The sequence below is a fragment of the Falco naumanni genome, chromosome 4 (genome assembly GCF_017639655.2).
Source record: "Falco naumanni isolate bFalNau1 chromosome 4, bFalNau1.pat, whole genome shotgun sequence".
NCBI lineage: Eukaryota > Metazoa > Chordata > Aves > Falconiformes > Falconidae > Falco > Falco naumanni.
In genome coordinates, this window is record NC_054057.1 from 46,904,720 (window position 1) to 46,920,851 (window position 16,132).

General features: G+C 39.9%; 1 protein-coding gene across 1 annotated transcript in view; it reads right to left on the reverse strand.

The window, feature by feature from the left end:
- Positions 1 to 476: 476 nt before the first annotated feature.
- NRP1 (neuropilin 1) overlaps positions 477 to 16,132 on the reverse strand; it is a 114,679-nt gene continuing 99,023 nt past the window's right edge. Inside the window, 6 exon segments of the mRNA XM_040591116.1 lie at positions 477 to 3,999; positions 4,002 to 4,256; positions 5,497 to 5,556; positions 7,157 to 7,250; positions 7,757 to 8,028; positions 11,887 to 12,024. Of these exon segments, the coding sequence (XP_040447050.1) occupies positions 3,959 to 3,999; positions 4,002 to 4,256; positions 5,497 to 5,556; positions 7,157 to 7,250; positions 7,757 to 8,028; positions 11,887 to 12,024 (860 nt within the window). The 3' untranslated portion in view covers positions 477 to 3,958.

Genomic DNA, 16,132 nt, shown 5'->3' on the forward strand with positions numbered 1-16,132 from the left:
AGCTTCAGTGGAGATTGGAAGGGACCTCATCTGTATCAACCTTACTACTGGAGCAGAGACACAGCGGGGAACTTGTCAGAAATGGACGTTACTCTGCAGCACATCTCACCCTACTAAGAGCAACAAGGGGCACATATGACCCACAGAGGGTGTGCAGCTTGGGCTTCCCATGGCAGCGAGGTGAATTACAACCTAAAAGCATTGGTGACAGATTTCTCCTCTTAAATTTCTGCTGTTTAGCTACAAGTTAGGAATGTAGTGGGAGTGTCTTCCAGCAGGGAGAAAGAAGTGGGGGGCAGGCAGAGGGTGAATGCCTCCTTAAACCATGAATGGTCCCACCAAGGTGCTTGTTGGAGTTGCCTACCAACAAATGTAACCATGATTAAAACACCGTGCTTGTTGCAAGATGCTAAACAAAACCAGCCATTTAATAAAACCAATCCATTTTAGCATAATAAAATACATCAGGTATGGGATATTTTATGAAAATGTTTAATTCAACTGTTTCTTTGGAATGTAGTAGTCATAGTTTGAAAATTTAAGTTACAGTTCAGTTCTATGTGTTTTTTTTTATGCTACTCAGTGTCTGAGAATACAAATGTCATTTAAAGTTAAGGCTTCGCTGTTCATTTTGAAACAACAATTTACAAGTGTCATATTGTCATAGAAAATAAAAATTTCTGTAAAAAAAATTTGCACAAAGTTTTATGATGGTACAAAACATGAAGCAATAATATACCAGTAAAATGAAATCATTTTACTACAGAAGATTTTTATAGTTTTTCAATAAAGAAAAAAATATGTTATTTTACACTTTAAAAATTATGAAACAATCTAAAACAATATAAACTGAACATTTTGTAACACTGCCTTTACAAATTAATAACTTTATAAACATATAATTTTTTTAAATATATTTATCAGTGCAAGATACTTTTCAATGTAAAGTTGCAGTATCATTTTTCCTTTATTGAAGGGCAACTTTCATTCTATGACCTTCAGAGAAATCAAATCTTCAGTGCTAATCCTCATTATCATAGTAAGGTCTGAAGACCGCAAAGGAGATATATTTCTTTTTACGTTCACTATTCTCAGTATGTTAAAAGAAGGAAAAAACCCACCAACTACCAGCTTTGCTGTTCAAATAGATCAAGACCAAGAGCTGGCCCAGAATCTATTGAAATCCACGTGAATATTTCAAAAGCTTGGGCTCCCCAGTGGGATTTCCTCTTCAAGGCAATATATGCATGTAACTCTCAAGTTAGTGGACTAGAAGTTTTTCCCACTGAGGAGAACAGACCCTAACACCTGGATCACACAGTGGTGGTGTGCCGAAAATAGTTTTGAAAAAAACCTTTTTTTCTTTGGGTTAATTAACTAGCTGCTGTGATACCATTATGGTCAAATTACAGTGTTAGATACAACTAAAATTCTACCTCTGCCAAAGTGAGTTTGTCACTTGGGACATTTCATGGACTAACTTTTAGGCAAAACTTTCAGGCCCTAGGTGCTCTGTCTCGCCTTCTGGAGGACCCAAGGTCTAGAGCCTGGGGAGGTAACTCATCTAATTTAGGCATCTAAGGCTTGATGACCTGAAGTGGGTGTTTGAATTTTCACCATGGTCTTTGCCTTTAGGACTCCTTTGAAGTAGCAACTGTCCACTGCTTTTTTTCTTTTGGGTCTTCCTTTAAAAGATTTTCAACTTCAAAACTCATATTTTTACCTTCAGTCTCCCTCTCTTTTGTTCAATTTCTAGGTTACTGGTGGTTTTTCTGCAGATTTTTCTGGTTTACGGTTTATATTGGTGAGATTATGTGCTTCAAAATATTTAATTGATAAACAGGGGTGGATTCTGTTGCTCTGTGTAATTCGAGGCTGAACTGGCCCTTCTTTAGCCCTAATCCTGGACAGGATACTTCATTTGCTCTACTGCAAAACCAATTTTGGAAAAGACTAACTCAGAAAGCCACAATCTCTTCCCTGACTCTGTTTGGAGATTTCAGTGAGGAAAAACACGAGTTCAGCACTTTGAGGGATGTCCCTTTCCCCGTGTTTGCACTGGTTTTACCTGCTAGTTGGTGGATACCCAGGGGAAGGTTAAAGCTGCCTTCTTCCACTGCCCCCCCCAGTTATGGCTGTGCTGTGTGTGGGTCACTGCAGAAAACCCAGGGGCTCCCCTCACACCTGCAGGAGGGGAGCGATCCCTCTGGTCCCCCACCTCCTCCTGTGGACCCCTGTGGGAAACATACTCTTGTTTCCTTTTACCCTGTTGGACCAGCTGAATAGGCTGTTGAATATTATTCGTCCAATAATATTTGTCCTAAAATGTTAAAAAATTGCCACATAATTGTCAAACACATTTTTCTGACAGCTTACATTACTCAGCTCACTGAATCTGTCACTATCTGCACTTCTGGTCAAACAGAAACCTCCTGGTATGAAATGCCAATTGGATGTAACAGGATGGTAAGAATATACCCTACATACACTGTGGGATTTTATTCTGCCCTCAGTACCCATGTGTAAGCTCAATTAGCATTGATTAGCATGAAAATGCACATTCACTGAGAGAACAGAACTCTGGGTTCAGGTAGGGGCAGGAGGAGGAAAGTTTCTTAGTTTAAAGGCAATCTTTTGAGTAAGGGAATCATTTTCCCCGGTGTAATTAACAGGCAAGCTGTTCAGGATAAACGACATGGTTCATGACTTCAGGAAAAAAGATACTGTCACTTTATGCTGTTAAGAAGAAACCCAAAGTTCGACTTTGGAGGGTAAAGTTAAGAATTTTCCCTTATTTTTTAACACAAACTCTAATAAAATCCTTTGCCATTACCAGCAAGTTAAAGCTGCAGTTTTCTTTCCTTGGCAATGGCAAATGCTTATGCAATCTACTCAGAGAGAGAAAGAAAGAGAGAAAGAGAAGAGAAAGGGAGAGAGATTTTACATTTGAAAATACATTCTATATGAAAGAACAATAAAAGGGGATATTGCAGCTTTATACAAAAGGGTCAAGAGACATGAAGTTGAAATACAGGAAGCAGAACAATCGAGCCAGGTTGTCAAATCTGATTAGGCCTTGCCTTGCTGAGGCTACTTTCTTACACTAAAATATACTTTTCTTTTAGTCAGTGAGCCATCAGAATATGATCAAAGACAAGGGCCTAACTGCAGAGAAGCAGAGCTGTACTTAATGTTAACACAATGAGAAGCAGTACAAACAAAAAGGCACTTGAGAGGACATACACTAGCCAGTGCCAAGGACTTTTTTGTTTAGTTTTTAGGCAGTACACTTGGTTACCAGTTGTGTCTGATGATGGCACATACTCTTTTATGGAGTTCACAAGCACAAAATTTAGTACAACACTGAAAAACATCAATAAAATTTGACTGTATTGCTTCGTAAACAGAGCTGACACACTATATTGGTACTGATGCAGCAGTACTTTCAAAAACATCCTAACCCTTCTTTGCCTATGCACAACACGAGCAATTATACACAAATACAGGTGCAGGAGTCCACTAAATTGCTGTTACTCCAATATGTTCTGGGCACTGAGCTACAGACAGCATGTCCATCCAAAGGACCCCACTGAATACATTTTGTGACAGCATCTTGGATTTTGCACAGTTAAAACAAAATTATCCATTAAAGGAAAATGAAAGAGGGAGAGAAAGAAAGACAAAATGAATTATAAGTCAATCATACTTGGTCTCAACACCAGCATTTGATTATTTCAAATAAAACCAACAGAAAAAGCAGACTGTACATGATTCAGATTGTTAACACAGATTGTTGTCCATGTTTATCAGTTACACACTCATTGAAGCTCCTGAGAAAAGCTTGGCTCAGTGTCATCAATGCACTTTTCAGCCTGTACAGTAAAAGAAGATCAACAGTTCCCCAGCATGACCGAGCTATGTCCTTCCATCCCAATTCTCTGAAACTTCTCCAGTCGCTTTATACCTTCATGCTTCTGAGTATGAATTCTGTGTGTTTAGTTTATCTTTTTTCAGTTTTACACCATCGACCAGTTCAAAATTGTAGTTCTCCAGTGCAGACAAGTTCCTCTCTGACATCCCATTGTGCCAACAGGCACAGTACAGGACGACTCCACAGATGGCTCCTAAAAGCACCCCGAGTGCACTCATGGCTATGATGGTAATAAGGATTGGGTCTAGGGTCTTCAGGACATTGCCTGGTTTCCTGGAGATGTTATCATCGTAGTCCTCGCCTGTATGGTATGGAGGTGTAAACCCTGAAATGGAGTAAAGAATTGCGAAATTTTCAGAACCGACTCTAGTTAGAAATTTGTTTTAAGAGTTGTAAATTTGGAGAAAGGACATAAAGTTTTTGAAATGAGTTGCTACATAATTTGAAAACCTAGCTTCTTGGAGGTAGTCATAAATAGCTGAAAACTATAATGTGGCCCAAACAGTTGATTTTTTTTCAAACTGTTCTCCAAACCTTGAATCTGCTGCCGGTTAGTAGGGGTCTAATTCTGCCTTGGATTAAGTGGGAGTCTTGGGAATGAATAACCAGACTTTTTGATTATATTTTACCAGCTTGCAGTAGTTAGTTCAAAATTATTAATTAAATCTTATTCAGCTCAGTCTGGATGTTTATAGCCTTAGATATTAGCTGGGAATCTCCAGCCATTTTGCATCCATCTCCACTTCACTGACTTCAGGATTGGACCTTGAAATGGAAACAGTGGCAAAACTGACACAGAAGAGCACTCTTTCCCCTTCGGTAAAATATTCACTGGGTATGATAATGTTTTCCCTCAACCCTTTCAGTTTATGAAAGAGATCCAATAGGCTTGCAAATCCTGCTAACTGTTGCAGGAGAAGCCAAAAAGTCTTTCTGGACAAACCCTGCTGTCGCTGAAATCAATGATACCAATCCTGTTGACTGTAACAGAAAAAAAATAAGCTCATTGCCTGAAAAATGCAAGTATATTTTATTATTGGGACAGTATGACAATTATGATCCGTTTAATGATCCATTTACAGCCATCACCATAGAAAATGATAATGCTTTGGTAGACTGGTCATAAAATGACATTTTCAGCCAGGTCTGTGAAACAATTAGCCTGAAGAGTTTTGAGTTTAATTGTGCGAGTCATAAATGGTAAGATATAATGATAGCTGTTTCCTCAGCTGTGGACAAGCCTTCTAGATAACAAAATACTAAGGAGCTATAGTGTGCATGCATATATATGTATACCATGTACCAAATTATGTATATAAAATTTGGAAGAAATGAGACAGGTATAAATAATACAAAGTTCGTAAGATTATATAACATAGAAGAATAAGACTATTACATCCATCAAGTAAGTGTAAGCCTCTTTAGCATCTGATCTAGATAAAGCAAAAATCTGTGATACAATATGCAGTTAGAGAACTATCTACAAATAAATAAATGGAATACACAAAATCACAAGAAAATACATTTAAAAATTAATTCCTTTTTAACAATAACACAATTTTTACCTGTTTGATTACTTTCTGGGTCATCTTCTTCATCTATTTCATTCTCCACATCAGTTGACTCTAATGAAGCAGAGAGAATTGACATTGATTATTAGGGTTACAAACACTGATTGACTATCGTGCTGGCAATAATGGTATAGCAGATTTTCCTGTGTCAGAGCATCATTATGTCAGCTTGACAGAATTGTTCATTATGATAGGCTCTGAAAATTAATGGAGAAAAAAGAAAGATTTAAAAACTCCTCTCCGCCCAGTCTTGGCACAGTTTTAGTTATCAGCAGGGGTTTTCCATGCCTGGGAAAGAGAAATCAGTGTAATGAATTAGCATCTCATTCATTGTATTTACAATTTTGGAGCCCAATTCCATAACACTTCATCAGTGTAGGCATAGTTAATCACAAGAACAGTTTCACTGACTGCAGCAAGATGACTTGTGTTTGGGTTTCAGACAGCTTTTGGCTTTAGCTCCCACAGGCCAAAATCTTTGCTCAGCATTCAGTTTGAACAACCAAAACATGTGGAGGTAGGAAGGAACTTGTTTCCCTCTCTCATTCTGGAGCCACGTAAATACAATCGCTGTGGTCCCAGCATCTTTCTTGTCACTGAGGGCACTGCGGGAGGACCAAACAGTGTGTCCTGCCTCTCTTTCCTGGTAACTGTCATTCTGATGGTGTACGCTGAACCACAGAAGATGGACTGTGTGATAAAATGAGACTGTACAGTTTTCTCATCCTGCAGTGAAACTATCATGTAGCTGAAGTCTGACATGTTACTCTCCAAAGGATATTAACTACAAAATGTGAGGAACATCCTCTATTATTGCTCTCAGTTGTGCTGCCAACTCATATGGCATAAGTTTATCTTTCTAAAGCTGAGGGTTCTCAGTTCTGTTCCCTCTCCTACATAAAAGTCATTGCTTCATCTCTGTCATGAAGGACAGGGTTCAGTTGCTTGTTTATCTGGGGTTGCTGCTGCCAAATTACATGCACTATGCAATGTGTGTATGATCAGCAGTGACTGGAATAACTCAAGACTGGCCAGAAATAAAAGGACTCAGATAGCATCTCAGCAATAGCCTGGCTCAGGTGTGGAAAAGGCTATGTTCTAACATTACTTTGTGTCCTGTATGTCTGGGAGCTGGTGACTACAGCAAATGAGTCACAGAAAACTCAGAATTACAGGACAGCAGAGGACACAGAAGGAGTTATTTTACCTTGCCTGTGTATCCTGTAAGGGTTTGATATGTTCCTTTAAAATAGAAATCAAGTAGGCCTGGTAGTAAGTAATCTAAAAAAGGTGAGGAAATGAAATTGGATTTTGAGCGTTAGGTAAACCAGGGAAGAACATTATAAAAAAACAGAAAAAATTAAAGACGGAAGCAATATGAACTGCAGGGAGAGATGTGAGAATGTGAACATGCTGTGACTCGTGTCAGTAGGATGCCAGTTCTGATCCAAAAGACTGCAGTTGCTGCAGTACTGAGATGATACCAGTAGCATTTACTATGAATAAAGCTATGGGCCAGATCAGGATGTTTTCAGTGCAAAACTTCCATATATAGCTAATAATTATGTATCCCTTTCTCACAGATAAAAAAGCTATCAAAAGAAAATAAATGTTTTTGATGAGTTCTCTGTATGTTTTTGCTGTTCATACTTACTTCGGCAGTCCTCCTGTGCTACGTGATTGTCAATTTTAATATCATCCACAGCAATTCCTCCAGTTCCTTTTCCAATTTCTCCCTCAATAACCACCTGGCAAAATAAGATAATGTTCACATTGTTTTCATGTTAACACACAATTGCAGCATTCAGGACATCTTATTTAGTTGTTATCACGCATCTTCACTTGTCATGATGCCATAGCTACATGTACTTTGATTGTGGCCTGCCAATATGCCCTGCATGCCTTTATGAACTTGCATATGCAAATGTGAATTTATATAATGTCATAACTTCATTAAAGACTGTTACATCAGCGGCAAAATGGTGGCAAGGATGCAGTTTTGTGACAGATGAGAAATCATTTCTAAAGTATTTTATTTGGCCTTTGATAACAAATTGATTGTATCACTGTCATCTGAGATACCATGAAATATGTCACTATTATTACTGTCACAGCAACAGCACCTCATCTGTAGGTATAGATACTGTCTGAGTAAATCCTTCAGTGACATCTTCTGCTATGGCGTATAAAACATGACCAGCCAGGTCTTAGTGGCCTCAGTTCTGTTAGTTCAGTGAGGTGCAGCCAGACTCACCTGATAGTGTTTCACAGACTTGTGAAGAAGAACACGTCCTTCCTTCCAGCAGTTTGCTTGGTGCCCGCTCAGGGTCCACAGCACCTGGTCGTATTCATCTGGCTTTTGGTACCGCAGTTTGATCTTCAGGGTGCCGACGTGTGCACCGGACATGTGGTACCAGAAAGTCATGCAGTGGGCAGAGTTCTGCGAGTAAATCACAGGGCTCAGCAGTCGGGCGACTTTGCCTTTCTGGCTTTCGTCAGCTTGTGAGTAAATGAAATTGCCATCTCCTACTGTGACAGAAGGACTGTGTTAGGAATTGCCACCAGTTTTCATTTGCTTTGTTTACCGAAGAAGCCCCAGCCACCCCTGATCATTTTGCTTTCTTTCCATGCTGGTGGGTCAAAGCCTCACAACCAAGAGTCTCAGAGGGTGTTGGTTTGGGAGCTCTAGGAAAGCTGATGTGCTCTAAGGAGAGGGCCACAAAAATGATCAGAGAGATGGAGCACCTCTCTTAGGAGGGAAGGCTGAGAGAGTCGGAGCTGTTCAGCCTGCAGAAGAGAAGGCTCCAGGGAGACCCTACTGCAGCCTTTCAATAATTAGAGGGGGCTTATAAAGAAAGAAGGGGACAGAATTTTAGCAGGGCTTGTAGCAATAGGACAAGGAGTAATACTTTTAAACTAAAAGAGCATTGATTTAGACTAGACATAAGGGAGATTTTTTTTATGATGAGGGTGGTGAAACACTGGAATAGGTTGCCCAGAGCGGTGGTAGATGCCCCATCCCTGGAAATATTTAAAGTCAGGTTGGACGGGGCTCTGAGTAACCTGATCTATTTGAAGCTGTCCCTGCTCATTGCAGGGGGGCTGGACTAGATGACCTTTAAAGGTCCCTTCCAACCCACACCGTACTATGATTGTATGATTTCCTCTGGCAGTTGTCTTCATTGTTCACTGGGGTGCTTCTTGCCAAGAGTGAGCCATAGCAACACGTACACTACATGGCACACACAAGGCACTTGCTTTTGTTCAGGGAAGGAGGCAAAAGCATGTTTGATGTGACAGCATATGTATCATTAGCCAGTGTACACCTCCTGAAGGGAGCCAGCCCTAGTTCAGCAGGCTAGGCAGAAATCTCTGGGCCCTACTCTACACTAATTGTGCAAAGAGCTATTTTTAATCTCCCTTTAAGGTAATCTGTGCTTGAGAAGGCAAGATTAGTACGGGAAGAACACTGGAGGATGAAATAGCTTTGAACAGACATGGTCAGAGATCAGGAGCTGAGATCTAAGCAGTGCTTCTAAATAGAGTCTGAGCATTGTCACAAACGGTGCCAGAGCTGTTCCCTTGATTTTTGTAATAATATATTGGACTCTGTATATTTGTGAGCTGTTTCCTGAATGGAAAGGATTATGGCTGGTATTTTCTGAAGAGCATAATGGATTTATACACGTTGAAACCTGAACGCCTAATGCCCTTAACTTGGAAAATTACTTGCTTAATCACACTGGGAGAGCAGCATGAGAGGGTGGGATTAGTTTGGTAACAGAAAATTACTAAGTGAGATACTGACTACAGAGAAGTGCTTCTGATTTACACCACCCAGGCATCCATTCCAGACGGCTTTTGAACCGCTTCTTTGCACAGAATTATGATGGAAAAATATGAAGTTCGTACTTGTATGTGTAAGAATAGATTGCATGTGTAATGCACTCACACAAAGGATGGAGACAGCGTTTACTGGCATGTGTATAAAGTTATTTTGAAAGTAAGAAGGAGAAAAGTAATAATAAGAAATACTACTCAAATGCTGAAATAAGTATATGTATCTGTTTATATCAATGTTTAAACATAAGAAAAGTAAAAAAAGGCAAAAAGATGTTTTGAAGTGTGGTGTTTTATCAACATTGGTTTTTGCTTACAGATGATAGTCTTGAATTTCGTTTGAAATAATGTATAATTGAGACTTGCTGGATTGTAATGGTATAGTCCTGCACCAATGAAGAAGAAAGGGTAAGTGTTGCTACTCTGGGAAGCACTGGAAGGACAGGGCAGTAAATAGTGAACCAGGAACAAAGATGAGTAGGGTAAACCCAGTGGCCAGAAGGAGTGGGCCTATTAAATGAGAAAGAGAAATATTGCTTCTAACATGAGGCAAAGACACTTTCTTTGTTTGGATTTTTCTGCGGGTAGTCAGAGGTACTCTGGCCAATATGCACATGGAAATATCTGGTCATTGAAAGAATTCTATAGGGGAAGACGATGTTAAATTGCTGAAAAAAAATTAGGCTTTTTTTTTTTTTCTTTCTTTTTTTTTATATCTTACTGTAGTATCATCTTGTCCAGCTTCTTCAGCAGGACTGCTTGTGACTGTATGTTCTTTCCAACTTTGCTTCTATGCAGAGGGCAGCACAACATGTGCAAATCTCATCAAAGAATGGTGATAGGGAAATCCAAATGGAGGAAAATAATCGCAGCATCAGGATGGCTGTCTCAGTTGGAAAACCTAACTCTGGCCAGATTTAATCATAACATGTATAATTTGAAGTGACATAAAGCATATCCCACTGTCTTAAAGCAATTGCTGTTGAAGATCACTTCTGTGGAGTTCCTTCAGCATTATGCATATGCAGCTGAGAGCAAGATATGCCTGGGAGTTGCTTTTTGTTGTTCTCTCAATATATAGGGTAGCCTTGCTGTGTAGCGGTGACACTGAGGGGCTTGTTTGGGACATCAGTGCCATTCAGATTGCCCGTGGTCTGTGTTCACATCCAACCCCACTCGTCCCCTACCTGCTGGCAGGTGAATGGCAAACCTGGCATGTAAAGGTGCCCTTGAAGTTGAAGAAAAGATTTGAAAGAGTTCAAGGAAATTTTTAGAAAATATTGAAAGTTAGTGCAGTAAGGAGAAAAAGGGGCTGCCTGTAAGACTTACTGACGCTACTGCTAATGGAACAAATAAGTCTTCTGCACTAGCAGGGCCCAGTGGAACCAACAAAATCTCATTTGAAGAATATCATTTCTTCATCTCTTGATTGAAGACAGGTTCAGTCTCTCTATAATCCTTGGTGGCAAAGTGCAGATAGCTCTTATTTCCAGAATATTATTGCAGTGCTGGGTCAGGAACTCTGTCTTCATTGTCTTAATTAGAGCTTTACTTATGCATGCCTTTTAAATTTTGTCAGTCTCTGGCTAACATAGCTTTTAACCTCCTTTCAATGTCAGATCCTACTGAGCCATTTCACTTTACGTCAATTTTTCCACCATTACAGCCTTCACTTCAGCTAACTGCATTTAGTTAATTTGATGCCATTTATTTGTACAATGCCATTTATAGTCAAAGTATTATAAGTTTTTTTCCCTGTAACTACTGTACTTGTCTTAAGATTCAATTGAAAGTGTCTCAGAATTTAAAAAGTCCAATTTTGTCTAATTTCCTTGTCATTCTCATTAGGCAAAGGGGTTGCAGAAGTGGGAAGGGGGATTCATCTCAACACATTTGATTAATCTGCACGTATGCAAGAAAGAACACTAAAGCAAGAGGCTGTGCAGGTCATGCAGCGCCCTCCCTTCTCCACTAGCCAGGCAGCATATTTACTGCCTAATTATGCAGAGCCATGAGTTAGGTACTACAAAACCAACTAATCAATTTCCCAGGGTGATATTTCTGGAATAACTGTGTGAGTAAAGGGATGGCTATAATCTGCAGCTGGAGAGGACGAGGGCATGGAATTACATCCATCTGGGAAGTTTCACTTACAATACCTTTCTGTGGTGGGCAGTCCCTGTAACTACAAACAGGAATAATGTGATATTTGCTCACAACTGGCTCACTTGGTGAATGATACTTGCAGAATATTTGGTCATTCAGATTTTTTTTTTTTCTACCCCAGATGATGGTTATCCAAAGACAAGTCAGGGGAAGGGAATATCTTCAGTTCCTGACAATAAACGATCTTTATTCCCCAACAGAAAGGACAATTATGGTCAGTTGTGACTACATATAATGGACTAGATTGCCTAGAGAATCACTGTTGTGACTGTGTATTTTAGGTATAATTCACTTTTCTGTGGTTTTGGAAGGCATGTTGGTATTAAACAGAACAACCTCTTCCCATGTAAAATGGCTAAATCATGAACTCATGATTACCTGTGTGGTCTTGAATCGGCCCAGTTTTGCTGGTCAGGATTGCCCACTTTAAATCCACCTGGTTGTCGTGCTCCCAGTGGCACAGAGTCTTTTGGGATCCCCAGCCAAAGGCACAGTTGAAGTTGTATAGTGGCAGCTCTGCAAGGAAAGAAGGAAAAGGAGGGACAAAATATGATGATTAATTGTGTAATTCAGATTTTGTACTTCAGAACCAAATGCATGCATTTGACCGTTAACAGAACCATTCATCCTTGAAACTCTGAGAATCCATAGCAAGAGCAGCCCTGCTGGGAAACAGATGAAGACCCATATTTTGGGATTTTTTTGTGGTTTGATTAATTCTTCTGATTTGCCCACATTAGCTGATAATTGTGCTGTAACACATATGACTCAAACCAAAAGCTCTAGCTTAATGATCAGATACATTTTCTGGTTGTTAATATCTGCTTGTACCATAACAGTGCAACGTTTTGCAACAGCTCACAATAAGATTTGGACAAAAATAAGAAAGGGCTGAAACGCTAAGGGAATGTCCTTGGCAGGGAAGGATATCTGGTGAAATGTATAGTACGTGGCTTCAATAAGGAACTTATTTCAGGATCTTCCAGACAGTTAAACAGGCCCACAAGATGGCAGCATTGAAATGGACAAATTGAGACAGAAAAGGGACAAATGTGGCTGATTGCCAAATGAACTCAAAATAAGCTTCAAAACAAGCTCCACGTAAAACAAGGGAAGTCTGGTATTATGGTCAGGATGAGATCATATCTTGTTTTCAGCTTCTCTTAAATTCTGCCCAAAGGTTTAATACATAGTAGCTTATTTTCTTCAATAGCACTTGGAATTTGAATGGAAAGATTACACAAAGATAGCATATAAATCTCTTGCATTTCTTATTTTCAGAAGCAGTTTGAAATCTTTTGGGCTTTTGGTTCCTGTCCCACTGGTATGAACTTTTACCTCACCTTGAGCACTGACAACTCCCAGTAGAGCAGTACCCTTCCCACAGCAATGTGACCAAATCCTGAAGTCTTTTCTCAGGCATGACTCACACCTTATTAGAGGAATAACTTAGGTTTACTTTTAATGAATACTTTGTGCAAGTATGAACTAAGAACAAAGGACTCTGTGCTCCCATCAATATCAGCTCTGGGGTAAGAATTGTGTTTCTTGCCCATTATTAAAAAAAAACAAAACACAAAACAACCAGGAAAGATAATGCAACCCCCTAGAATGGGTTTTGTTTATTGTGGGAAAATATGGAGAAATATGGGAGGTCTGTTGGGACCTGTGGCTGGCCAGAGGTGGAACATTTCCAGCCTGAAGAGGCAAAGACCTCCTCCACATAGTGAGCTGACCAGGGAAGGTGGAAAGGCTTTTGAACTCACAACCCAGATTTTAATGGAAACTAGACTAGAACAATCATTTTATCAACACAGAGAAAACCTCAGGTGAGTAGGTTGAAGACAGAACGGATATAAAAAGGGTTCATCTATCATTCTCTCTTTTCCTGATGTCTCCTTGTTTGGCAGGTCTTTGCTCCCACACACAGTTTTAACAACTCACTGGATCCCTGTGTTGCAGCCCCTGTACCCCATCCCCTCTGGCCCCTAGAAAATTTCTTTCTGTCAGCACAGAGGTCTGAGTGTGCGGCAGCTCCTGCCCCTCTTCTCTGCCTGTCAGTACCTCAGCTGTGCTGCGGCATCTCTCTGCACTGAGCCCTCATTCTTCACTCCCTCCTTTCATCTGCCTCATCCCGCCTGCCCACCCGCTCCCTCCTGCTGGCCTCCGGAGGGGTATACTCCACATTGTCACGAATACAGCATCCTAGCTGGGAACAAATGCATTAAACAGATAATGTCTGGCACAGGAATTCAATGTGGAGAAAACATGTTTCCTGGAGGACCCTAGCCCTTTCTAGGAAAGGGCCAGATTGCCGTGGATAATCTCTCTTTGGACTCAAAATGCTGAAAAAGCAGGACTCAGCCTGTGTGCACGAGTTGTGTGACATGCATGTGCACATGCAGAACGGCAATCCATTATGGTTCTTTCTTCAATATATGTTTTTGTTTTTTCTAGACAACGGGGTCATGATCAAAGGCATCTTGCCCAAAAGGGGACATCTGAAAATAAAGGGGAGTTTTTAAAGAAACAGAGTGACATTGAAATTAATTAAAGGGTTTTAAGTTTGTGAAAAATAGCCTTTAATTGTCAAGGAGGCCTAGTGAGAGCTATATTGCATGGCTTTGATATCAAAGCCATGAAACAGAACTTTAGAAAAGGTCTTAGAAAACATAAAGCAAAATTAATCTTATTAATCCCAAAGGTTCATATCATACAAAGCTAGCGATAGCCAGTGTGGTATTCAAACCACAAGCAAGGAGAACAGTGGTAGATAGATCACATCAATCTGAAGATATCACACAGAATAAATGAGCACTTAGCACAAAGAGACTGAAAGACTAGTATTGTTCAACATTGAATAAAAATAAATAGCAGAAGACACAGGGTAAGTATGTAAACGGGTGAGGAATCCAGAGAAGGAAGATTACAATATTCTATTTTCTCAATTTCATAGCCTGAGAACTGTGAGATATCCAGTGAAGTTCAACGTGGATCAAAGGAAAAAAATTCTCATGTGATATGAGCGATACTTGCTTCCCTTGTATGGGAAGCAAGCTGCTAAGGCTGAGCACAATTCAAAGAGAACTGGACACTGAAATGGATAAGGGAAATATCCAGAATGTAATTGTTAATTCTAAAATGCAGGGAGTGACAAAAGCCTTTTGCTTCATGGTCTGAAGCCAGCTCTGAACATTGGGATTAGAAGGAGGGTTTCAAAACATAGATAAATTTCACAGTACCATCTAAAAAAGAATTTCTTACACGCTCATTTGATATATAGTCCAGGAAACTGGCAAAGAGCCTAAGTCTGATATGCTTTGGCCATGCCTGTGTTCCTTGGCTTTGGACGCACAGACAACATGGTGTAGCATAAAAATGAACTTCTTTTCCATGCAGAAGACAACAAGAATCCCCTGAAGTTTAGCAGAATTTGACCACTAACCTGCTCTCAGTTAGCTATTTCTTGCTAGGTTCCTGTTGTTTTCTTAAAAGTGATTGTGTTAATACATTCCTTAGACAATCACAGCAACAGGATTGAAGGTCAAAGGCAAGGCATTTCAGAGTGCTCTTATTTTATGGGCTCCTTAAACATGCCATCTCTTATCGTCTATTCTTATATCTCTTCCAATGCTTCTCCCAGGGACCCATAAAAAGAAAAAAATAGACCTGCTAGCCAACTAATAATAGACACTTGTAGCATCAGGATAGGTTCATTAGTTGAATGGACAATGGATCTGCCCCAGCAAAAGACAGAAGAGTTCAACGCTTCTATTAAAGGTCCCCAGGGAGCTGGTACAGTAGCTCGCAGTAAGCTACAGGCGATCTGTCCTTTTCTTTGTCCTTGAACTATAGCTTGGCATCTCTGGTGGAAGGAAGGAAAATAGGGCTGAGTAGCATTTGGTGGGCTGCCTCTGCAGTGCTGGCCCATTCCTCTGCTAGGATAATTCTCCTGCCAATAGGTGACTGATCTCTGGGTTTGTGTGTATACAGAAGATGAAGAAACCCTGCTATTCTGTAACCAAATAGCAGCAGTTCAGATGAGAATCTGAGAGGGAGGTGTGACGAAATCCCATATGTCTTTTTCAAAATGTAGGGTACGTGATACTGAATTAAAACAGATTTATCCTCTCAAAGAATAACCAACAGCTGTACTTTTTGACCACATCTTGCTCACAGCTGGAACCATTACTGCACATGAACAAGAAAGTAATTTGAAAATCTAGTTGAGTGAGTTTCTTGCAAGTCCATTAATCTTTCGTGGCCCACAGACTTTGACATATTTTTATAACTTCTCCAACAAGAGGCAAGAAGGAGCATGATGGCATTAAAGATGCTATGAAAATTCTCTATGGGATGCCCTTGCCAAAGGGTTAATCAACATTAAAATGGGAAATTACAAACATAATTTGGACCACTTTAAAGTAGCATATTGAGTCTGATTTGTATTTGCATTTCACCTTTTTATACCACTCTGTGCTGGTATAATTAATTATATAATTCTGGCAGCACAGAATTACCTTAAATGATAATAAAAGATAATTTAAATCCTTTAGTATCCCTTTATTGATGCAAAGCTGTCCCACTGTAAATGAGAATCAGACCTATTCTACCTTTAAACGGA